The sequence below is a fragment of the Podarcis filfolensis genome, assembly GCF_964270895.1.
Source record: "Podarcis filfolensis genome assembly, chromosome: 15".
In the NCBI taxonomy this organism is placed as follows: domain Eukaryota; kingdom Metazoa; phylum Chordata; class Lepidosauria; order Squamata; family Lacertidae; genus Podarcis; species Podarcis filfolensis.
The window spans coordinates 13,501,668-13,522,022 of NC_139618.1; the positions used below are offsets into that span (position 1 = coordinate 13,501,668).

At 47.8% G+C, this 20,355-nt stretch overlaps 1 protein-coding gene across 2 annotated transcripts; it reads left to right on the forward strand.

Moving 5' to 3' along the window:
* Positions 1–767: 767 nt before the first annotated feature.
* On the forward strand, positions 768–19,175 carry TMEM120A (transmembrane protein 120A). 2 transcript variants are annotated; one of them, XM_083587970.1, is made up of 12 exons: positions 894–1,058; positions 4,917–5,035; positions 6,657–6,785; positions 7,776–7,835; positions 9,097–9,192; positions 9,839–9,928; positions 10,921–10,986; positions 13,136–13,197; positions 14,021–14,113; positions 14,627–14,691; positions 16,117–16,185; positions 17,322–19,175. In XM_083587970.1, the coding sequence occupies exons 1-12, from the start codon at positions 984–986 to the stop codon at positions 17,424–17,426; spliced, it is 1,029 nt and encodes a 342-aa protein (XP_083444096.1). In that variant the 5' UTR covers positions 894–983; the 3' UTR covers positions 17,427–19,175. The 2 variants fall into 2 exon arrangements, with proteins under 2 accessions (XP_083444097.1, XP_083444096.1); XM_083587971.1 differs by lacking the exon at positions 7,776–7,835 and having other exon boundaries at positions 768–1,058.
* The last annotated feature ends 1,180 nt before the right edge of the window (positions 19,176–20,355 follow it).

The window sequence follows — 20,355 nt, forward strand, 5'->3', positions numbered from 1 at the left end:
GCATATGATGGAAGTTATACAGTCGTGCCCTAGTTCCTGAACGCCTTGGTACTCCTATGTTTCGGCTCCAGAACGATAAAAACCCGGGTGTGAGTGTTCCGGTTTTTGAACATTTTTTGGAAGCCGAATGTCCAATCTGGCTTCTGCTATTTTTTCTGGCGCGCCTGCACCAATCAGAAGCCACGCCTTGCTTTCCAAACGTTTGGGAAGTCGAACGGACTTCCAGAACACATTCTGTTTGGGAACCAAGGTACCACAGTATACTCATGCTAGAACAGGAATGGAGAGCCTTTGGCCCTCCAGATATTGCTGAGATACAACTACTGGGCAACTCATTTTGTGGGTGGGTGGGTGGGTGGGTGGAGAAATGGGAGACAGGTTTTTCTATGTAACAAACCTTTTCCAACCTAGCAACTTCCAGATGTTTTGAGCTGAGACTCCTATCACCCTTCCCCAAGAATCCAAGTTGATGGCCTTCGCTGCCCCTGCGGGAAGGAGTTCCACAATTTAAGAATGCAACTGTGTTAAGAAGGACTTTCTTTCATCTCTCCCGAATCTTCCAACAGAAGCCCTGAAATGGCTATTCATGCTTGCATACGCTTCCCAGGGAAAGGCTGTACAACAATTTTATTTTCCTATAAATATGCATACATCTGCATCATGTATTCCTGAATTAATACAATATGATGCCTGGCAAAGTCTCTCCTTGATCATGCTTCTAGGACAAAAGGAAGCGCCAGAGTCCCATAAGCCCCGCCCACAGCCCCTCACCTCTCCGTGCCCTCGCGACGACGGTTGCCCCTGGATACGTCCCGCCCCCTACTGCCTAGAGGCGACGTCGATTGGCTGCGCCTACGCAGGGCAAGATGGGGGGCTCCGCCGCGGATTGGCTGGAGCTGCTTTCCGGAAGTGCCACTCTCTCTTCCTCCCCTTCTTATTCCTCGGCGCCCCAGCGCCGCTGAGGGGCTTCTTTCGCCGCCGCCATGAACCGACGGGCCTCGGTCAGCGACTGCCTGCGGGACTGGGAGGAGCTGCAGGACGGCTTCCAGCGCGTGCAGGTGCCGCCCCCCCACCTTCCAGGGGAGGGGAGGGCAGGAGAGGGGTGGGGAGGTGGCGGGAAGTGACATAATGGGGAGGGGCGTGACGTCACTCGTGCTGTGGCTGAGGTGGCGGGACCTGAGCCCGGGGACCTGACCTCCGGGTGGGGGTGGGGGTTCTAGCTCGGCATAAAAAGATAGAGGTATTCTGGGCATGTGCAGAGTACCTCTTTGTGTGGAGAGAAGGTACCTTTGGGCATGTGCAGAGTGCCTCCCCCCTTTCTCCCTGTGTAGCAAGAGTGCCTCTGGGGATGTGCTGAGTGACTTTGTGTGCTGAGTGCCTCTGGGCATGTGCAGAATGCCTCCCGTGTTTTATGTATATCCGTGGGGCGAGAGTTCTTTGGGCATATGCATAGTCACTGAGTTGACAGAGAGTGCCTCTGGGCATGTCCAGAATGCCTCCCCCTGTGTGTTTATAGCAAAATGTCTCTGGGGGGTTGCTGAGTGACTGTGTGTGATGAGTGCTTCTGGGCATGTACAGAGTGCCTGTCCGGCTTGTGTGAAGCAGCTTTGAGGATATTTGGACTCCTTTGTCTCACTTGGGACTTTAAAAATAAGCATAGGTTTCCATCCTGCTTTTCCTCCAATGAGTTCAGGGTGGCATGTCTTTTGCCCACCCCAGTTTTATCTTCACATCTACCCTGAGGTAGAGTGTGCAGAAGAAGTGTGTTTGATTGGTCCAGGGAAACCAAGTCAGCTTCATGGCCAAGCGGGTCTCCTGAGTCCTTGTCTGAACCTTCTTAACTACTACGCCCATGTGTGCACGTGAATGTGAAGAAAGTGCCCTTCTTTCTTTCCTCCCTCTGCTGCGTGTGAAAAGTAAGCAGCATTTATGAGCATGTGTGGAGCGCTTTCCTATCCCATCCATAACTTTGAAGAGGAGCACATCCTTGGGCATGTGCAGAGTGCTTTCTAATTCTACTCCCTCTGTGAGATGGAGTGCTTCTGAGCATGTGCACGGTGCATTCCCTGGCAACATGGTTGAAGCTACCAAGGAGCACATACAGAGTATCCTTCCCCAGTATTAAATAAAAACAGTTGAACAATAGGGCTTTTAATCAGTGGCTACTAGTCCTGATGTTGAAATCATATTTCTAGTATCAGAAGCAGCATGACTCTGAACACAAAATTGCTGGGGGGGGGGGGGGAAGAGTTCTTGTAAGCTTTTCAGAGGCCTAAGAACCTAAGAAGAGCCTGGTGGCCGGATCAGGCCAATGGCCCACCTAAACCAGCATCCTGGCCAAGCAGTTTTCCCATTGAAAAGCCTGCAAGCAGGAGCACAACAGCCCTCTTCTCACTTGTGATTGCCAGCCACCAGCATTTAGAGGCAAGCTGCCTCAGATGGTGGAGGTAAACCACGGTTGTTGTGGCTAGAAGTCTCAGATAGCCTTTTCCTTCATGAAAATAGAGAGCCACTGTCAAAAACAAGATGATGGTCTTAATAGGCAGACTGTGCTAGACATATTATCCTAATTATTTAGTTCCGTCCCTCTTGGGACCCTTGAAGTAGCCATGCCTTCTTGTAGCTCAGTTGTTTATAATCCGTGCGCACAATCCTGCCTTACAGTGTCCTGCTCAAATGTTTTATACAGCCAAAAAAAAATGTCCTGCAGCAAGAACGCGGACATAATTTGTAAACGATGCTGTAGTGTATTGCAACATGATAGCATCTTCTGTGGTTTTTTGGAGATGTACATAAGTTTGCGAAAGAGTGGATCATGCCATTTCTAAGATAGGGCAATTCAGAACATAAGGGGATAATGGATCTTCTAGATTCCTTCTCTAGAAAGCCAGCAAGAAGGATGTGAGCACAACTGGCATTCAGATACATTACTGCCCCCAGCCATGGAGACAGAGCATAGCCATTGATAACCTTCTCCAATAATTTGTCCTATCCTTTTTAAGAGCCATCTAAGTTGGTGGCCATCCCTGCCTCCTGTGGGAGTGAGTTCCATAGTTGAACCATGTACTGTGTGAAGGAGGACTTTTTTTTTACCTGTCCTGAATCTTCCAATATTCAGCTTCATAGGATGTCCACGAGTTCTAGTGTTATGACAGGGAGAACAACTTTCCTCTGTCCACTTGCTCCATGTAATGCATAATCATATAAACTTCATGTAGTGTTTAAAAAAACCCTCATTTAAAAACCCTTCAACTTAAAAAAAAAAATAGTTCATCCAGATGGGGCTGATGGGAGTTGTAGTCTGGGTAATACTAGGTCCGGGGAGGCTGCTTTCACGGATCAAAATATTTCCAGATTGCTAACTGGTTGATCGGCTAAACATCACAGCCATAATTGATGTTGTTTTGTTTGCATATGTGATCTCATGGCAGCACTGTCAGTTTATTTATACGCTGTGGACATCTGGCTAGTGGCCATGTTTGTGTGCCCTGTGAGTTAATGACTGAGGAGTGTGGCATTAAAGTCATTTTACGTGCTCACCACAGAGATGCAAGTGATCTCTGGGTCACCCTGGAATCTGGAATAATTAGGACACACCTTTTTAATGATCACACTGAAACTTAAATAATGGCAGAGTTCATTGCTCTGTCTCTCTGATGTACATTTGCCTCAGATGAAAGTTTATTCTTCTCTCTTGCAAAATGCAACAAATTAAGCAACGCCTCCCCTTTTCCTTGAACCAAGAGGCTCAGTTGCGACAACTCCCTTTCCCCCTTCCTATGCGTGCAAGAGTAGGCGATTAGAAACTTTTGTTTCATTCTCAAGTAGATGCTTTGCTGCCTTTGGCAACTTTCAGACAGAAAGGGTAGATAGAAAGAAATGTGTTACGTACAACCAACTTTGGATGGGAAAGCAGCAAGCCTGCGTATATAGATTATAAGTGGGTAATACAAGCAAACACCTTTGCAAACACTGCCAAAAATTTCCTGGGAGTAAGCCCACTGCAAATGAGCCCCCCCGTCCTCCTTTTTGTCTGTTTAAGGCAGTCTTTGCCAACCAGGCGCCCCCTTCCCCAACCTTTTGGATTCCAACTGTGCCGTTGTTGGAGTTGGGAGCAGCGGTGCCCAAATCCCGACCTAGGATGTCAGCTTTCAAAGCTGGGCTTGGGGATGCCCTTTGAGGGAGGCTGGAACTGGGACAAGAGCTTCAGCTGGAGGTGCTGCTAGGACAGGTGGCTGATCTCCAGGTATTTATACCAGGGCGACTCAGAAGCTTTGTGCTGCTTCCTGATCACAGGGGCCAACACTGTGCAGCCCCTGCTGTGTCTGAGACCCTCACATGGCCCCTCACTGTGCTCAATCCCACCATTGGGCTGAGAGAGTCTCCAATGTCAAAGTGTGTGTGCATGTGTTGGCCTGAGTGGTTAACTGGTAATAATAGTAATAATAATAATAATACCCTGCCCATCTGGGCGGCTCCCAGCAGAACAGTAAAAACATGATAAAACACCAAACATTAAAAACTTCCCTAAACAGGTTGTCTCCTAAGTCCTGACTCATTCAAGAGAAAGAGAGAGCCTGTGTGGTGTAGTGGTTAGAGTTTCGGCACCAGGGTTCAAGTCCACACTCAGCCACGAAGCTCAATGGGTGACCTTGGGGGGGAGCCAGTCTCTGCCTCTCAGCCCTAACTGACCTCACAGGGTTGTTGTGGGGATTAAGTGAGGAGCAGAGAACCATGAACACCACCTTGAGTGCCTTGGAGGAAAAGGTGGGATGTAAACGCAATAAATGATAAAATACATTGGAATGAGGGTGATGTAATAATGAAACATGTTCTTACCTCCCTTCCCCTTAAAGATGTTTTAGGCTGCAGCCTCAGTTGACACCCTTTCCCCCCTTTCTCTCCTTCCTGGCTAGGAGACTCACAGGCTGTACAAGCAGAAGCTGGAGGAGCTGACCAAACTCCAAGATGGGATTTCCAGCTCCATCAGCCGGCAGAAGAAGCAGCTGAAGGAGCTCTCTCTGGCCCTCAAAAAGTATGTTGAGGGCAACTGCGGCGGCAGCGCCTGCTTCCCTGGGGGAGGTTGCCGTGGGTCAATTTGTGGCTTGGCTACCGGAGCCATCAGGACCGCCTGAGCGCTGCTGAGTCAAGCATCGCTTGAGCAATGTGGGTTTAGCAACTGGGTGGGCAGGGACTGTCATCTAGTCCTGCAGCTTGCAACCTTTTGGGTATGTCAACTCACAAGTCCAAATTTATTTGGTATGGTGACCCGTCAGTTGTTTATTGCCACGAGTGTCAACAAAGGAAGATTATAGGCCAACGAAACCAAAAGGTGTAGGAGGAGGTATTCATCATACCAGTTAAGGATTGCAAGCAACAATTGTATTCTTTTTATAAATGACCATTGCTAACAACCCCACAGTGCAAAAGCAGGGTACAGTATTCTGTCACAGCATATACAAAGCAAGCAAACAATAATAAGAGGAAGAAGTGGTAACATACCAGCAAGAATCAAGGTATCCATTTTTCCTGAACTGGCATGGAGGGTGAATGTTGGGCATCTAAGCCTGAAGCATAAGAAATAAATTCTCACATTCTGAGTCCTCCGTCCCTCTAGCGACATGCAATTTATGTGTTATGTCTTCCACAACAGCCAAATTCCATAAGTACTTACACTGCAAAGAAAAATGCAGATTTTTCAAGGTTTTCCCTTTCTGGGCTACTGAAATTGTAGTTAACTGCCCTTCTAGCTCATAATGAGACGGACACAGGGACCTAAATCCACCACCATCATTGAAAATCTTAGCCATCTATAATCCAGTATTTAAGATTTCAACACCACAAGGTCTGGAAGCTTTCATTAACAGAAGAGTGAATTAATCAACTAGGTTAACTGGGTGATTAAATCATGAGCACCTTTCCAAGCAATTAGGCCATGTGTCATTTACAATATATACAGTTTTAATGCAAGTACAAAGATCTGGAGATCTTAGGAGAGGCCTTCTAAGAGAGAAGGGAGAGAAGGGAAAGTGCTTTTTATACAATGGTGATTGATGAGACACATGCAGAGATATATCCCTTTATAGAGCACACGTTTTCAGAACTGTTGTGTGTTTTTGTATGTAAAAATTTTCCAGGCTTCATGAACATAGATCGGGGTGCCCAAACTTTTTTCAAAGAGGGCCAGATTTGATGCGTGACGGCCAACCAAAGTTGTTGAGCTTTTTTAAGGATTTTACCCCAGGACATATATTGCCACAAGGGCTGCATTAAAGCGACCGGTGCGCCAGATTAGGCCCCCAATATGGACTTCGGAGACATGCCTGACATAGATGAATCTCTTTCTTGGTCCACAGCCAAATCCTAAATTAACTATTACAATAAACTATTGTATAATCTGACATTAGAGGGACTGGTAGACGGGGTGTTTCATCTCCTGTTCTGCCTGACCCTCTTTAAATAGGATAGCAGCTCCACTTGCCTTCCAGCTACACTGCAAGAACCTTCAAGATGTGGCTGTCCACTCTCCCCGGTGAGGTCCTTGGCACAAGGCGTTTGATGGATGATTATTTTGCTGTTTGTTTGTGGTGTGTTTCTGCTGTTGTTTCATTGGGCTTTGGATGGTTGCATGACTTCTCTTGTGCTGTTTTGCCCAGGTGCAAGTGCTCTCTTGCCGACAACAATGAAGAGGAACCGAAGGAGTCCTTCCAGGAGCTCCAGAGCATGATCAAAGAGCGGCAGGATGTCTTCTTTGAAATGGAGGCCTACTTGCCCAAGAAGAATGGGTAAGGGCCCACACCCTCTATTTATAAGAGCATCAGAACTCTGCTGTTCAACCAATGAACGCTTCCAGAGCGGTTGCATACAATCAAGCTGTAGCACACAAGGAAAAAGGCACAGAGAGGGAAGAGGGGGAAGCAAAACTCAGCTGCCGGTTCTTTCCAAGTTAAATAGTACTTGTAATGAACGGAAGTTAGCTCTGGAAGTCCAGCAGCTGGGAGGTTAATGGGACTCTGATGGCTCCCACCCAACATCCTTTTTCTCAAAAGTGGCCCACCAGATGTCTCTGAGGGAACTCACTTGAAAGTAGCAGCCCTCCCTGGTTGGTTGGCTGGTTCTGAGTTTTTTGTATTCTAAGGGAAAGAGAGGCTCCATTTTAGCCATTTGCAGCTAACTGCTGTCAAGAGAACAGGAAGATGTTCCTCCTAATGTGGTCCTACATCAGGGGGTGGGGAACCCTTCAGGTGCTGTTGGACTACAGTTCCCATCAGCCTCGGTGAGAGGTTGGGGACAACGGGGGTCCCAAATCTGGAGGGCCCCCAAATCCCTCAGTCCTGTCCTAATTACCCAGTGTTTGTAATGAGCGCGCACACCCCTTTACAATTCTGCTTTTGACTGTTTTCATAGCTTAACATTTCATACCCTAAACGCAAGCAGGCCTGAGACTTCATGCAGGAGAAGGCTATCAATGGCTCTGCTCTGCCTTCACAGTCAGAGGCAGTAATGCTTCTGAAGACCAGCTGCTGCAAACCACAGGAGGGAGGAGAGTTCTCTTGTGCTTGTATCCTGCTTGCGGGTTTCCCGCAGGCATTTAGTTGGCCACTGTGAGAACAAAATGCTGGGCTAGATGGACCACTGGCCTGATCCAGCATTGCTCTTCTTAAGCAGTCTGCAGTCTGAGATGTTGAGTGCGCTTGGCGTGTGGGAGCAGTTTGGCTTGAGGGTGCGTGTTGCAGAGGTGTATTTAATTATCTCCTCTTTCTGTTGTGATCCAGGTTGTACCTGAGTCTCGTGCTGGGGAACGTGAATGTCACTCTGCTCAGCAAGCAGGCAAAGTAAATGCTGATCTCCTAACGCTTTGCTTCATTGCTTGCCTTGTGGTTTGCACTCATATAGACTATGAACTTGTTTTTTGGGCGGGTTTGTTTGTCTTGTTGAAGGCTGAGGTTCTTGGAACGCCTGGTGCCATGCTCATTACCCAGTGCTGCTGCCTTTCTTCCACCTGACAGTTGGATGGAATTGCAGAATGCTTGCAATCAGGGCTACAGGAAATGTGTGTAGCTGAAGGAGAATTTGGAGACTGGAGTGGGCGGGGGCAGAGAGATGGGACAGTCAGCTAGAATTCTGCACCAGCAGAAGCTGAATTCTGTGGTTTGCATTAATTATGCAAATAAGCAAATGCTTGCATGATTTCTTATTTTGCATGCTGTCATATGCTACTATTTTGCATAACTTCTGGTTTTGCTACTTATAAGAGGGGCACGCACGTTGAAACCCACCATCACTGAAAATCTTAGCCATCCATTATTCAAGATTTAAGATTTCAACAGGCCTTGCTCACCTGCATTCCAGTGTGTTTTGCCACCATGAGGACTAGAAGCTTCATTAATATAATAGCTACAATGTTTAGCTGATTAATCAGCATAACTGGGTGATTAAATCAAGAGCACCTTTCCACAGAGTTAGAGAAGGGAAAGTGAGGTAGTGATTGATGAGACACATGGAGAAATGTCCTTTTGAAAAAGCACATGTTTTCAGAACTATTGTGTATTCAGAATTTTTCAGGCTTCATGAACGTAGATGAATCTCATTATTTGTCCACAGCCAAGTCCTGAATTCAGTTGCTTGCAAACTCTTGCAACTGATAGAGTTCACTGAGTTCTGAAGCCTGGCAATTTTCCAGCTTCTTCTTCAGATGATCTCTTTCGCTCGAATCCGCAGTGGCAACAGATAGCCTTCAACAATTCATGCAATTCCTGAAATCTCCTACCACAACCCAGAGAGTTTGCTGTAACCTGAGCCCTTTTATACACAAAGTTGTTTGCCAGATCTGCCCAGTAACACAGATAAGTCACAGGATGCCTGCAGGTGCATTGTGGGGACTGAAGCATCTCTACTGACTCATGTAGAATTAACCCAATAGCTGCATTCCTCAGCGTACCTGGAGAAAGGCATCTTCCATGATCTTAATGCCTAGGCAGGTTCCTTTGGGGGTTGGCCAAGCCTGTGTCCCAAGCCACAAAGAAAAGCTTAGGCTGAGCCTTGGAAGCTGGGTGCTAGGCAAAGTCCATTCACTGCTCTGCCTCCCTGTTCTAGGTTCAGGTACAAGGATGAGTATGAGAAGTTCAAGCTGTACCTCACCATCATCCTGCTCATAATCTCCTTCACCTGCCGGTTCCTGCTTAACTCCAGGTGAGTCTGCGGCAGCCTTGGATTGGGACCGCACTGCTAAAAGTGAGCCATCATTCCTTTCCCCCCCTGAAAAAATTATTATATTTTCCATAATTATAACAAATATCACATAACAAAATGACACACGAAAACAAAAACAAAAAAATACATCAAAGACAAAACAATAAACAAATAAACAAGAAAAACAAACTTAATTCTTTAAAAATCCAACCTTATAAACATCTTAATTACTTCCTCCAGTCCCTCCCTTCTGAGTTTCCTTGTAAATGAATGTAACAGCTTCCCAATATCATTATTAAACTAAAATATCTCCAATTATAATTCAACTTATTCACTTGATGGAGCTGGTCTTTCTGCAAAGCTGATGGAGCGAATCCTGCTACTACTGCCCATCTCTCCCACTGATGCAGCCCAGGCACCAGTTGAGGGGAGAAGAGGCCTGATAGTGCCAGCCTGTCACAGCAGCAGAGCCGACGGAGGGAGCTGCCCATCTCTCCACTGAGGACTGTCTGATGGACTGTCTGTAACAACCCGAGGTTGTTAAAGGTTGCAGGGTTCCTTGCAGGCAAAAGAAGGAAGACCACTATGAACCCCTTCTCTTCCATCAGGCACAGTAACCCTTTCCCTCTCTCTCCGCTTGCCGCAGGGTGACGGATGCAGTCTTCAATTTCCTCCTGGTCTGGTACTACTGCACCCTCACCATCCGCGAGAGCATCCTGATCAACAACGGGTCCAAGTAAGTTGTCCAGACCCACCGAAAGCTCTGGAGGCAGAGCTGATAAGATGATGAGCCAGGGCAGTGTCCTCTGACCAGCTGAGCTTTCCAAGACTTTCTCCAAGTCTTGCTTCTTGAGATCAACCTTAACCAGCAGTGCCAGGAGCGAAAATAAGGACTCTTGTGGTGGTAGGATAAGAAGCTGCCAGTGATCCATCTGGCGCAGCTGTGCCTGCTGTGATTGACAGCAGAAGCCATTCCTAGACCTTCCGTCTGACCCCTAACTAGAAGGGCTACAAGATGGAGCCTGGGATCTTTTCCATGGCTTTTCCTCGTACAGCTGTATATTTTGGATAGTTGCTTCTTCGCTATGCATTTGGGCACCTCTTAAGAGATCTTAAGCCCATTCACCATGATAGTTCCTGAGATCAAGGAGAAGATATCCTTCCATGATTGGATGCCATTTTGAATCAAGATAGCAAACTGAAGCTTTCAAAACTGCACCGAGTTTAACCACTGGTTTCAAAACGGCACTGATTTTTTATTTATTTTTGTCACTTAGCATGCACAAACAATGCCTCACTGTTAGCAGTAACATAAATGTTAACAGCCTGGTTGTTTGCCTATCTCCTCTAGGACCCTTTGTGACTCACACTGATAGGCATGTTTGGGCAGGCTGACATTTCAAAGACAGCACCTGCACGTTTTGCCCCTTAACTTTTCCTACAAGGCCTGGAGATTTCCTTTTTAAAAAAAAAAAAGAAAGAAAATGAAAGCTGAGAGTCTGGGGCACGGGCACCTGCTTGGTCACCTCTGAGCCAAGGTGTTGCAGGTTGCCACTGGCTGTTGCATCTGGTGGCTTGATAGCCCTCCTTGGAGCCACATTGCAGCTGCCTGTTGATGTTCCCTCGTGATCTTGAGGAGGAACTCCCAAGCAAGTATGCTGAGCTGCAGGGCTTAAAGTTAACACTCTCTCACAAAAGTCCCCTCCCCCATCCCTTGTGTTTCCCCAGAATTAAAGGCTGGTGGGTTTTCCATCACTACATCTCTACCTTCCTCTCCGGCGTCATGCTGACTTGGTGAGTCCTCAGCTAAGCATCCTCTCTGTTGCCATTATATGTTGTCCTGGTGGCCATCAGTGGTCCCCTGTGGCTCAGAGGCCCAGCTCACATTCACCTGGATTTCTGTGTACAGTATTGGGGGCCTAACTCTGCAGAGCTCCCTCTTGGCTGAGATCAAGCTGGCTGGCCCCCTTCATTTTATTTGTTGCGCTAATATCCCACCTGTTCCTCCAAATTGCTCAGGTTGGCGTGCATCTTTTGCCCCATCTCAGTTAATCCTCACAACAGCCCTGTGAGGTGGGTTAGGCTGAGAGGTGACTGGCCCAAGGTCACAACTAGTCAGCTTTGCGGCTAAGCAGGGATTTGAACCCTGGTCCAACACTCTTACCACCACAACCCACAGGTTCTCAAGGTGTGTGTTTTTCCAGTAGTCATTTTAAATAAACATTTTCTGATTTTTGTAGTTAGCTGACTTCATCTTCTGCAAGGTTTCCTGTAACCTCGTGGGATGCTGCTTAGAAACCATGGCATTAAGTAGCGTATAAATTGTCCCAATTAATAAGTACAGTGGTACCTCGGGTTGCATACGCTTCAGGTTACAGACTCCGCTAACCCAGAAATAGTACCTCGGGTTAAGAACTTTGCTTCAGGATGAGAACAGAAATCGGGCTCCTGTGGCGCAGCAGCAGCAGGAGGCCCCATTAGCTAAAGTGGTGCTTCAGGTTAAGAACAGTTTCAGGTTAAGTACGGACCTCCGGAACGAATTAAGTACTTAACCCGAGGTACCACTGTAATAGCATAGGAAGCCAACTTTTACAGAGTCGGACCCTTGGAGATTTCAGTGATTGAATCTGGGACCTTTTTGTATGCAAAGCACAAGATCTATGGCTCAGCTACAAACTTTCCCCTGTGCCGAGAAAATGTAGGTTTGTGCTGTATATTTCAAGACTGTGTGTCTCTGTGAATGTATGGTTACACTGTACAGCTCAGTGTGCTCCCCTCGTTAAAGCCATCACTGGTGGTGGAAATGATTATATCCTGCTTCAGTGAGTTTCCTCGGTTAAACATATGTATGTAGGAAGTTTGCCTAGCCCAGCACTGTTGGAGGAAGCTCTCTTGAACCTTCTTTGAAACTTTCATGTGCTGTGCCCATTCTTCATTTTCCTGTTGACTTGTTTTGCTGCAGGCATTGCCATTAAATGGAGTCAGGGAGCAATTTTGGCCCAGCAGGCCAGAACTTTACCTGAATCACACCACACCAGCCAATTTTTACAAGTGGGTAGGACCGCCCCGCCTGCCAGTCATCTGATGTTAGGACATCAGATGATTGACAGGTGTGTGGTGCCGCCCACCTGTCAAAGTTGCCTGCGGACAGGTGGAGAAATAGCAACCAGGTAGGATTGAACTCTAGGTGCATCAGCTCCCGCACTTCAGAACTCCCTGCCTGTTGACACCAGTCAGGCACCTTCCCTGTGCTCTTTTCGGCACTTGCTAAAAACATTTATGTTCTGGCAAACCTGTCCAGATATGTAGATACTTACATATGTTTTAATCTGGGGTTTTTTTTAGCTTATCACTGATTTTAATTCTTATTTTAATGTTTTGTATAGCTGTTTTTTTACTGAATGTTTTTATTCCTTTTTTAAAAAAAATCACTCTGTGGTTTTCTTTAACAATCATAGACTCGGAGAACTGCAGAGTTGGAAGCAACACACAGGGTAATCTCGTCCAACCCCCTTCAATGGCGTTGAAGCCTTAGATGGAGTTTTCCACCCACTTTGGGCTGCATTCCCAAGCAACCCAACTCCGAGAAGACCTGGTCTCGGCGCGCTGGGTGGCTCTACCGGCCTTTCAGCGTTCCTTCCAACTCTACGGTTCTATGAGTCTACGATTGTTAGAGAAAACCACAAAGTGATTCTCAAAAAAGGATAAAAACAAACGAACCAAACCCCCCATCAAAGTGTTATATAAATTGTATGAAATGCATACCTGCTCCACAATGGGAGCAGGTTGTCACAGTTTGGGGGCCCAATTTGGCCCATTGGATGGAGGGTCCCCACCCTGCGCTAGGAGAACGGGTTATACATTTCTAAATAAGCATGCTTTTCCTTTTATCCTTTTCTCTCCCCCCACTCCACCTGATCTCACTTTTCCGGTGTCCTCGCAGGCCAGACGGTCTCATGTACCAGAAGTTCAGAAATCAGTTTCTCACCTTCTCCATGTATCAAAGTAAGTGAAGCTGCCCACAAGGAAGCAGGAAGGTCAGCTGAGCACCCTTGAGCCTCAAAACCTTGTTGGTGTGGCAACATGCTCAATTAGCCAAGCACATTTTCAGAAGTGGGCTACATGAACTAATTTCAGTTGTGCTAATTTCAGTAGTTCAATTCTTGAGTAGGATACAGGCCTCCAATTCCATAACATGAGCTTGCGAGCAGAATTGTCTGGGTGAGACTAGCAAAACTTCCAGATGTCCTTGTTGAGAAAGAAAGGGGTTTGTTGGATGGAACGGGAAGGCAGGTGTGAGGAAGCCTTTTATAGCCCTGGTGGGCCAAACTCCATTCTAGGCGGTCTTCTGAGGGCCACCTGACAGCCGTGGGCAGGGTCAGAGGCAACTGAGTGGAACAGATGATGTAAATTTTACCTTCCTACATTTGACTGGTTTCTACACACACCTTTCTACCTGTAAGATAGATTAGGCTGAGAGGCTGAGACCAGCCCAAGGTCGCACCCAGTGAGCTTCACAGCTGATTGGGGATTTGAACCCTGGTCTTTCCTAGGCCCTAGTTCAACACTAACCACTACACCACACTGCCTCTTTACGAGTCAAACTTTTGTCCCATTTCTTAGCAAGCAAAAAAGTCTGCTTAAAAAAAAAACCTCATATTCTCAGGACTCTCTTGAAAAATAGGGAGTTGGAAGGGACCCACTGGATTATTATTTTTTTAACCTCTGATGCTCTGAAAGCCTTTGCAACGTCTGAGAAGCCAGGTTTTGGAATTGGCCTTCCAAGCTGCCCGCGACAGTGACCTTTCTCACCACTTCCTTCTGACAGGCTTTGTCCAGTTCCTCCAGTATTATTACCAGAGCGGTTGCCTGTACCGGCTGAGAGCCCTGGGTGAGCGGCACACCATGGACCTCACAGTGGGTAAGTGGCATCTCTTGCTTTGGCCTCCTCTCCTCTTGCTGAGAAGGCAAGCCTCTCCAGGCTTAGGAGAAACCCAAGCTTAGGAGAGGCAAGCTTGTCACCCTTCAAGCTGTTGGACTCTGCATTCCCCATCGCCATTGCTGGCTGGGGCTGATGGGAGCTGCAGTCCAGCTGTGAGATCGTTGCCACTGCTTAAGACTCCTGCCACAAGGTGTAGTGCAAGAAAGGCAACTACCTTATTTTTTGCTCTATAAGACTCACTTTTTCCCTCTTAAAAAGTAAGGGGAAGTGTGTGTACATCTTATGGAGCAAATGCAGGCTGCGCAGCTATCGCTGAAGCCAGAACAGCAAGAGGGATTGCTGCTTTCGCTGTGCAGCAATCCCTCTTGCTGTTCTGGCTGTTTTCCTCCTCCAAAAACTAGGTGTGTCTTATGGTCTGGTGTGTCTTATAGAGCGAAAAAGATAGTTGTTTCCCTTCTCTGCAACATAACTTTTTTCCCTCTCCTCCCGCAGAGGGCTTCCAGTCCTGGATGTGGAGAGGCCTCACCTTCCTGCTCCCATTCCTTTTCTTTGGCCAGGTAAGTGTGCCATGGCATTTGGGGGGAGGGCATCTAGGAATGGTGGGGTGTCAGGGACTGGACTGAGGGAGATGAGACTGAGGAGGAATGGTGGAGAACGCCCCCCTCCTCCTCATGAACTTCCCAGAGAAGAGGAAGGCAGTACAGTGGTACCTCAGAAGTCGAACGGAATCCGTTCTGGAAATCTGTTCAACTTCCAAAACGTTCGGAAACCAAAGCGCGGCTTCTGACTGGCTGCAAGAAGCTCCTGCTTTTGCCTTTTTTTAAAAAAAAAACTCTGTACAGAGGAACCTGCCATTTACAAGTCAGACCATTGGTTCAGCCAGCCCAGGATTGTCAACACTGGCTAGCAGTGGGTATCCAGGGTTTGGGGCAGGAGTTTCCCCCCAGCTCTACACGGAGATTGAAGTAGGAGCTCTGACACTGAACTACAGCCCTCCCTCACTGGTTAGGAAAAACAATGATCCTGCCTTTTTGGGCCACTAGGTGGAACAAAAAGGACATATAAATAGTAATCTGAAGGGTAGATTTGGGATTCATTCAGTCACTGTCCTCCAGTCATACACACACCAGTTTGCACTGGGCTTTATAGAGAAAGAGAAGGTTTGCGGGGAAAAGATCTGAGGAAAGCATTCAGCTTGCAGCCTGCAAGGAGTGTGTGTTTCTCTAATCAGAAGCTGTGACTGTGGTTTCCAATCTTGGGAGTAGGGCCCCCCTGAACACTGAGATGCTCCTATGCTGCCTTTGCAGGGCAGTGGGTGGGTGGGTGGGTGAAGAAGATTGGCTTTGTTCTTATTTATTAAATTTATATGCCACCCTTCATCAGAAGCCCACAAATAATGCTGCAAATAACATAATGTCATATTGATGCAACATAAAATAAAATAAAAACAGTTATTATAAGGAGTGCATAGTATGATGCAGATACTCCTAACAGCATAAAAAGGAGAGAAAACCAGCAACACGGGATCTCAACTGCAAAGGCAGCACACAAATACAGAAGCTTCTCTGAAAGAAAGCGACCCATATCTCCCCTTTTCCTTTCCCTGTCTCTCACCCTGGGAGATCTTCAATCCCCTGCCTCTCACTCAGCGTCCTTCCAGCAACCACCTGTCACTTCCATGTGGCATGGAAACTGGGGGGGGGGGTATTATTTATTTATTTGCTATGTTACACCCCCCCCCCGTGAGCTTAAGGTGGTGGTGCACGTGGGTCTCCTCCCTCTCCATTTCGTCCTCACAACAACCCTGTGAGGTAGGTTAGGCTGAGAGAGGCAGCAACTGGCCCAAAGCCACCCAGTTGGGATTTGAACCCTGGTCTCCCCATCCCTAAAGTCCAGCACTCTAACCGCTGGTCCACACTGGCTTGTGTAAAATGTTGCAAATACAATGTCTGTGCTCCCTTCTCTTCCCCCGACACCTCTAGTTCTGGCAGCTTTACAATGCCCTCACCCTCTTCCAACTGGCCAGGCACCCAGAATGCAAAGAGTGGCAGGTAAGAGCTCCTTGGGGCAGAGAGCTACTTTTCCTTCTTTTGTTTTAACCCTGTAAAACCTTCAGAGGAAGCTTCCATATATGCAGCATCAGGCTATTGGCGCAGCTAGGCTAGCTAGGATTGTCAACACTGACCCTCCTGAGGACAGAAAGCCCTTCTCTTTTCTATCTCAAGGCCTGGTCCCCATTTTGAAGGCTGCTTCGGGGAGGAGGGCTGAGGAACCTCTGGGTGGAGCCGTCATTTCCAACACCAGCCTCCCATAACTCCTTTCCCCCTTCCGTGCGAGGGGCAGGGTGTGTGATTCTGGTTGCCGCTGTGTGAACCAACCGTGGGCTTCTCTGCAGGCCAGGTGCAACTTATAGATCCAATTCAAAAAGAAAACTAGCAAATAGGAAGTGGGAACTTTCTTACTACAACAGACTTTTGGGAACTGATTGCTTTTTATGAAAGGGCTGGTGCTGTGCTGTTTTTATTGTAATTTTGTGTATGGTTTTCAATAGATCTTAAAGTTTTGAATTCTATTAGTGTTTCATTTTTTAAACTATTTTTAAAAACATATTTAGCTGTTCTTATTTTATCTGTAAGCTGCCTTGCATCCCTGTCAAGGAAAAAGGCAGGATATAAATCATTTTATGATAGGATAGATGGTAATGCAGTTTGGCTAAATTAAACTTTAGCTGTGATTCCTGCATTGCAGGGGGTTGAACTAGATGACCACTGCGGTCCCTTCCAACTCTACAGTTTTATGATTATATAAATGTCCTGCTTTCACTGGTGGGGGAGATGGACCTTGAGCCAAAAGGCAAGTAAGATGGGGGGTGGGGGGGGGCGGGATACACAACTTGCTGGAGCTCTGGAAGCAGCATGTAAAATGAGGGCAGAAATAGAGGTTCTTTTGAACAGCTCTTGGAACAAGTTCAAACAAATGAGATTCATCATGCCACACTCTGGTCCTTGACCGCAGTAAATCGATTCATTCATCGTGTTGGGTCTGTGACAGCTTCTTTCTTTGGATGGGGACGGGATGTCCACTCATCTCCAAGAACTACCACCTGGGAGAACTGCTGGGGTGACCCCCTGCCGTCTCCCCCAGGGAGCAGGGCAAAGTCTCACCAAGTCTTAAATTCCTCTGGCAGGTGCTGATGTGCGGCCTCCCCTTCTTCGTCCTCTTCACCGGCAACTTCTTCACCACCCTGCGTGTTGTTCACCAGAAATTCCAGGACAAGGCCAAGGTGGAGTAAAGGGGGCGGGGCTTGCGGGGCGTGTCCCACCCCCCTCTCCTTGTCCTCTCCCCCCACCTTCACCCCCGCCAACAAAACTGTCTTTGCCATCTGGTGTTCTTCCGTTTTTTCGCCTCGCTGGAAGCAGCGCTGGTCCTGCTCCAGCTGGTCTTGAATGGACAATCCGCTCAGCGCTGGGCGCAACTCTCCCGGAGTCCACCGACTTTGAACCAGTGCTTCAAACGAAGCAGCACGTGAATGGGCAAACTCCTGCGCCCTCGTCCTCAACGGTGGGAGGAGATTCTCCAGGATCATAGCAGTGTGCTGGAGGCCTAGAGCGACCCACTTGGACATGACTCTATGGTACCCTTGGGCCCAACCCTCCTACAAGAGCAGGCAACGGATTGCCAACAGCCGCCATGCTCTTTTCTAGCAGACTTTTAACAAGGAAGCAGGTTCAACTGAGGCCACGGTATGTATAAGTAGTGAGGATGTTGTGCAGGGCCTCCCCTGCCCCATTTTGAACCGCCTTGCAAGAGAAAGAAGTCTTTGCCTTTGCCATACAAAGCATCACTTCCTGCCTCGGAGTGCTGCTCTGCTCCTCAGAAGGGACCCTCGTCCTGCACCCTTGTCTGCTTTCTTACATCCTGAGGCCAGGGTGCATGGGTGGCAGAAGGGAGGCTTGCCCCAGCCTTGCACACAAGCAACCTTCCCCCTCCTATGACCCAGGAATGGTTCTTGGCGGTTGGCTGGCAGTGAGAAGTGGATGGCATGCCTCCGCTGCCGAGGGTCCGGCGCTGCCGTTGTTCAGAAGCCTCCAAAGGCTTTCAGGAAAGGGGGGATTAGGAAACAGCATGGTCTGAATTTGCTACGTGATGGTGTAGTAGGGGGACAGTGTCTTGTTCAAGCTTTGTGGTGTCTTTTGTGTGTTTGTGTGCATATCGATGTCTTCAGGAAGCTGGGAGGAGCTGGTCTGTGTCACAATCGTCTTAAAGAATGTACGCATGTTGTATTAAAAAAAGGAAAAAAACTATTGGAATAAAAGAAAAAAAGGGAAATGCTTTTGGTGCCTCTCCTGCCTTTCAGCCAGCAGGGGAGAGGAGGAATGGGTCAGGGTTTTGCACAATCTCCATTGCAATTGCCAGCACCGTTGGCTATTAATGGGTCCAGCTGAACAGGAAGGCACATTTGGGCCATTGCATAGTAATGAGAGACGAGAGATGGGACATTGGGTGGCTTTTTACAGCAAGGTAACTGGGCAGCAAGAGAAAAGGATAGCTTCCTTTGCATGCCTTTGCATTTGGAAAGAACTCTTTCCTCTCTCCCTGCCTTCCTGTGATGGGAATGTGTCCTTGAAGTGTGATAATGCCTCTTGCTTGCGTAAGCATTTTTTAAAAAACACGCTGATTTTGAGGGAGGGCAGCACAGTCTACTAGGCTGTTCTGCTCGTACCCACTTGAAAAGATTGCCCGAAGCAAATGCAGTCCTCAGGCTGAAAGAGATTCCTGTATTAACGAGGAGTCTTGTGCAAGTGCCAAGGCACCTCTGAGCAGGAGCTTCTGGGAGAGCGTCAAACATCTGAGGGAAGTAGAGTTCAGCTTTCATTCATTCTTTTGAAGCGACGCCTCCATTTTGCAGGATAGCAGGTATTGCCCCTCTGCTGCAGTCCTAAAGCAGCCAGCGAGGTGGCTGTGTTGAATTTCTGCTTTATCCTTGCTTCTCCCATGAAAGCAGCATATGTGAAATAGTAAAGAGAGACAGAAAATGCAAGTGTTGTTCAGGTTCTGCAATTTTCGCATGGGATGCAGTGTTTTGTACAGGACACAGAGAGAGAGGTGTTAGGTGTGCTTTGCCTGGAGAAGGGAAGACTAAGAGGGTGACCTTATAGTCATCTTCAACTATCTAAAGGGCTGTCCCATGGAAGGTGGAGCAAGCTGGCAGGACCTGGGCCAATAGATTCAAATGACAAGGAGATTCTTCCTTGCAGGTTTTTCAGCAGAGCTTAGAGTGGCTGTCAGTCATTGATTCTTGAGTTGCGTTTACTGCAATGCAGGGTGTTGACCCCCCCCCCAAGGAGGGGATCTCTCCCAAGTCTACAGTTCTGATCCCATGAGCTCTTCACTTACGGGCTTTGTTAAACTGTAAGCCTTTTGAGGAAGTAATGATGGGCACCAATGTGAATGGCTTATCGGCAAATGCATGGAGGATGAGGGCAAGCAATGGCTGTGAAGCATCTCCACTATTGGAGGAAGTAGGTTTCTGATGGCCTGATCCAGCAGGCTCTTATGTGGATGGCAAAAGATGCTTGGCTGGCCCCTATGAGCTTAGGGGGCTTTGAAAAGGAGAAGCAGACCACCACCCCCTCTTCCCCTCACCATGACAGTAACAGTGGTTCCCACACTTCACAAACACACCCTGACCACTTGGAAGTTGAAGATCCTTGCAGACCTGTTCAGGATTCCCCCCCCCCCCCCGTCTGCTGTAGCCGTTGTAATGCACCGTGCCAGATGCCGTCTGGCTTTGTGGCTTCCTAAGCACACGACAGAGCATGGTTGTCAAGGTTGCAGGTTCGAGCACCGTATGGGACAGCTGCATAATTCTGCATTGCAGAGGGTTGAACTAGAATGGTCCTCAGGGTCCCTTCCAACTCTACAGTTCTGTGATTCCTTCCTTACGTTTCACACAATTCAAATGGTAACCCAGTGTAAGAAATAATGCATTGGCTGTGCTGCCTCCCATCTCCAACCCCAAATCTGCAGACCACGTTGTGGACTCCAAGTGGACCTCAGCTTGGGAAACCCTGTAGTAAAAGCTCTCTCCCATCGGCAGTCTGTAAAGATTAGCAGCATTGGCAAGTGGGTTGCTGCCTTGATAATGTATCCACGAATGGTTTGGTGCATCCGTGGAAGGTATGGTTGGAAGCATCACTCTAGCTCCACAAGCCCCCACC

Excerpts from the sequence above, each read along its gene's own strand:
- TMEM120A (XM_083587970.1), top strand. The coding sequence starts at position 984 with ATGAACCGACGGGCCTCGGTCAGCGACTGCCTGCGGGACTGGGAGGAG. Across the intron at positions 1,059-4,916 it reads ACGGCTTCCAGCGCGTGCAG|GAGACTCACAGGCTGTACAA; the intron begins GTGCCGCCCCCC and ends CTTCCTGGCTAG. Across the intron at positions 14,114-14,626 it reads CACCATGGACCTCACAGTGG|AGGGCTTCCAGTCCTGGATG; the intron begins GTAAGTGGCATC and ends CTCCTCCCGCAG.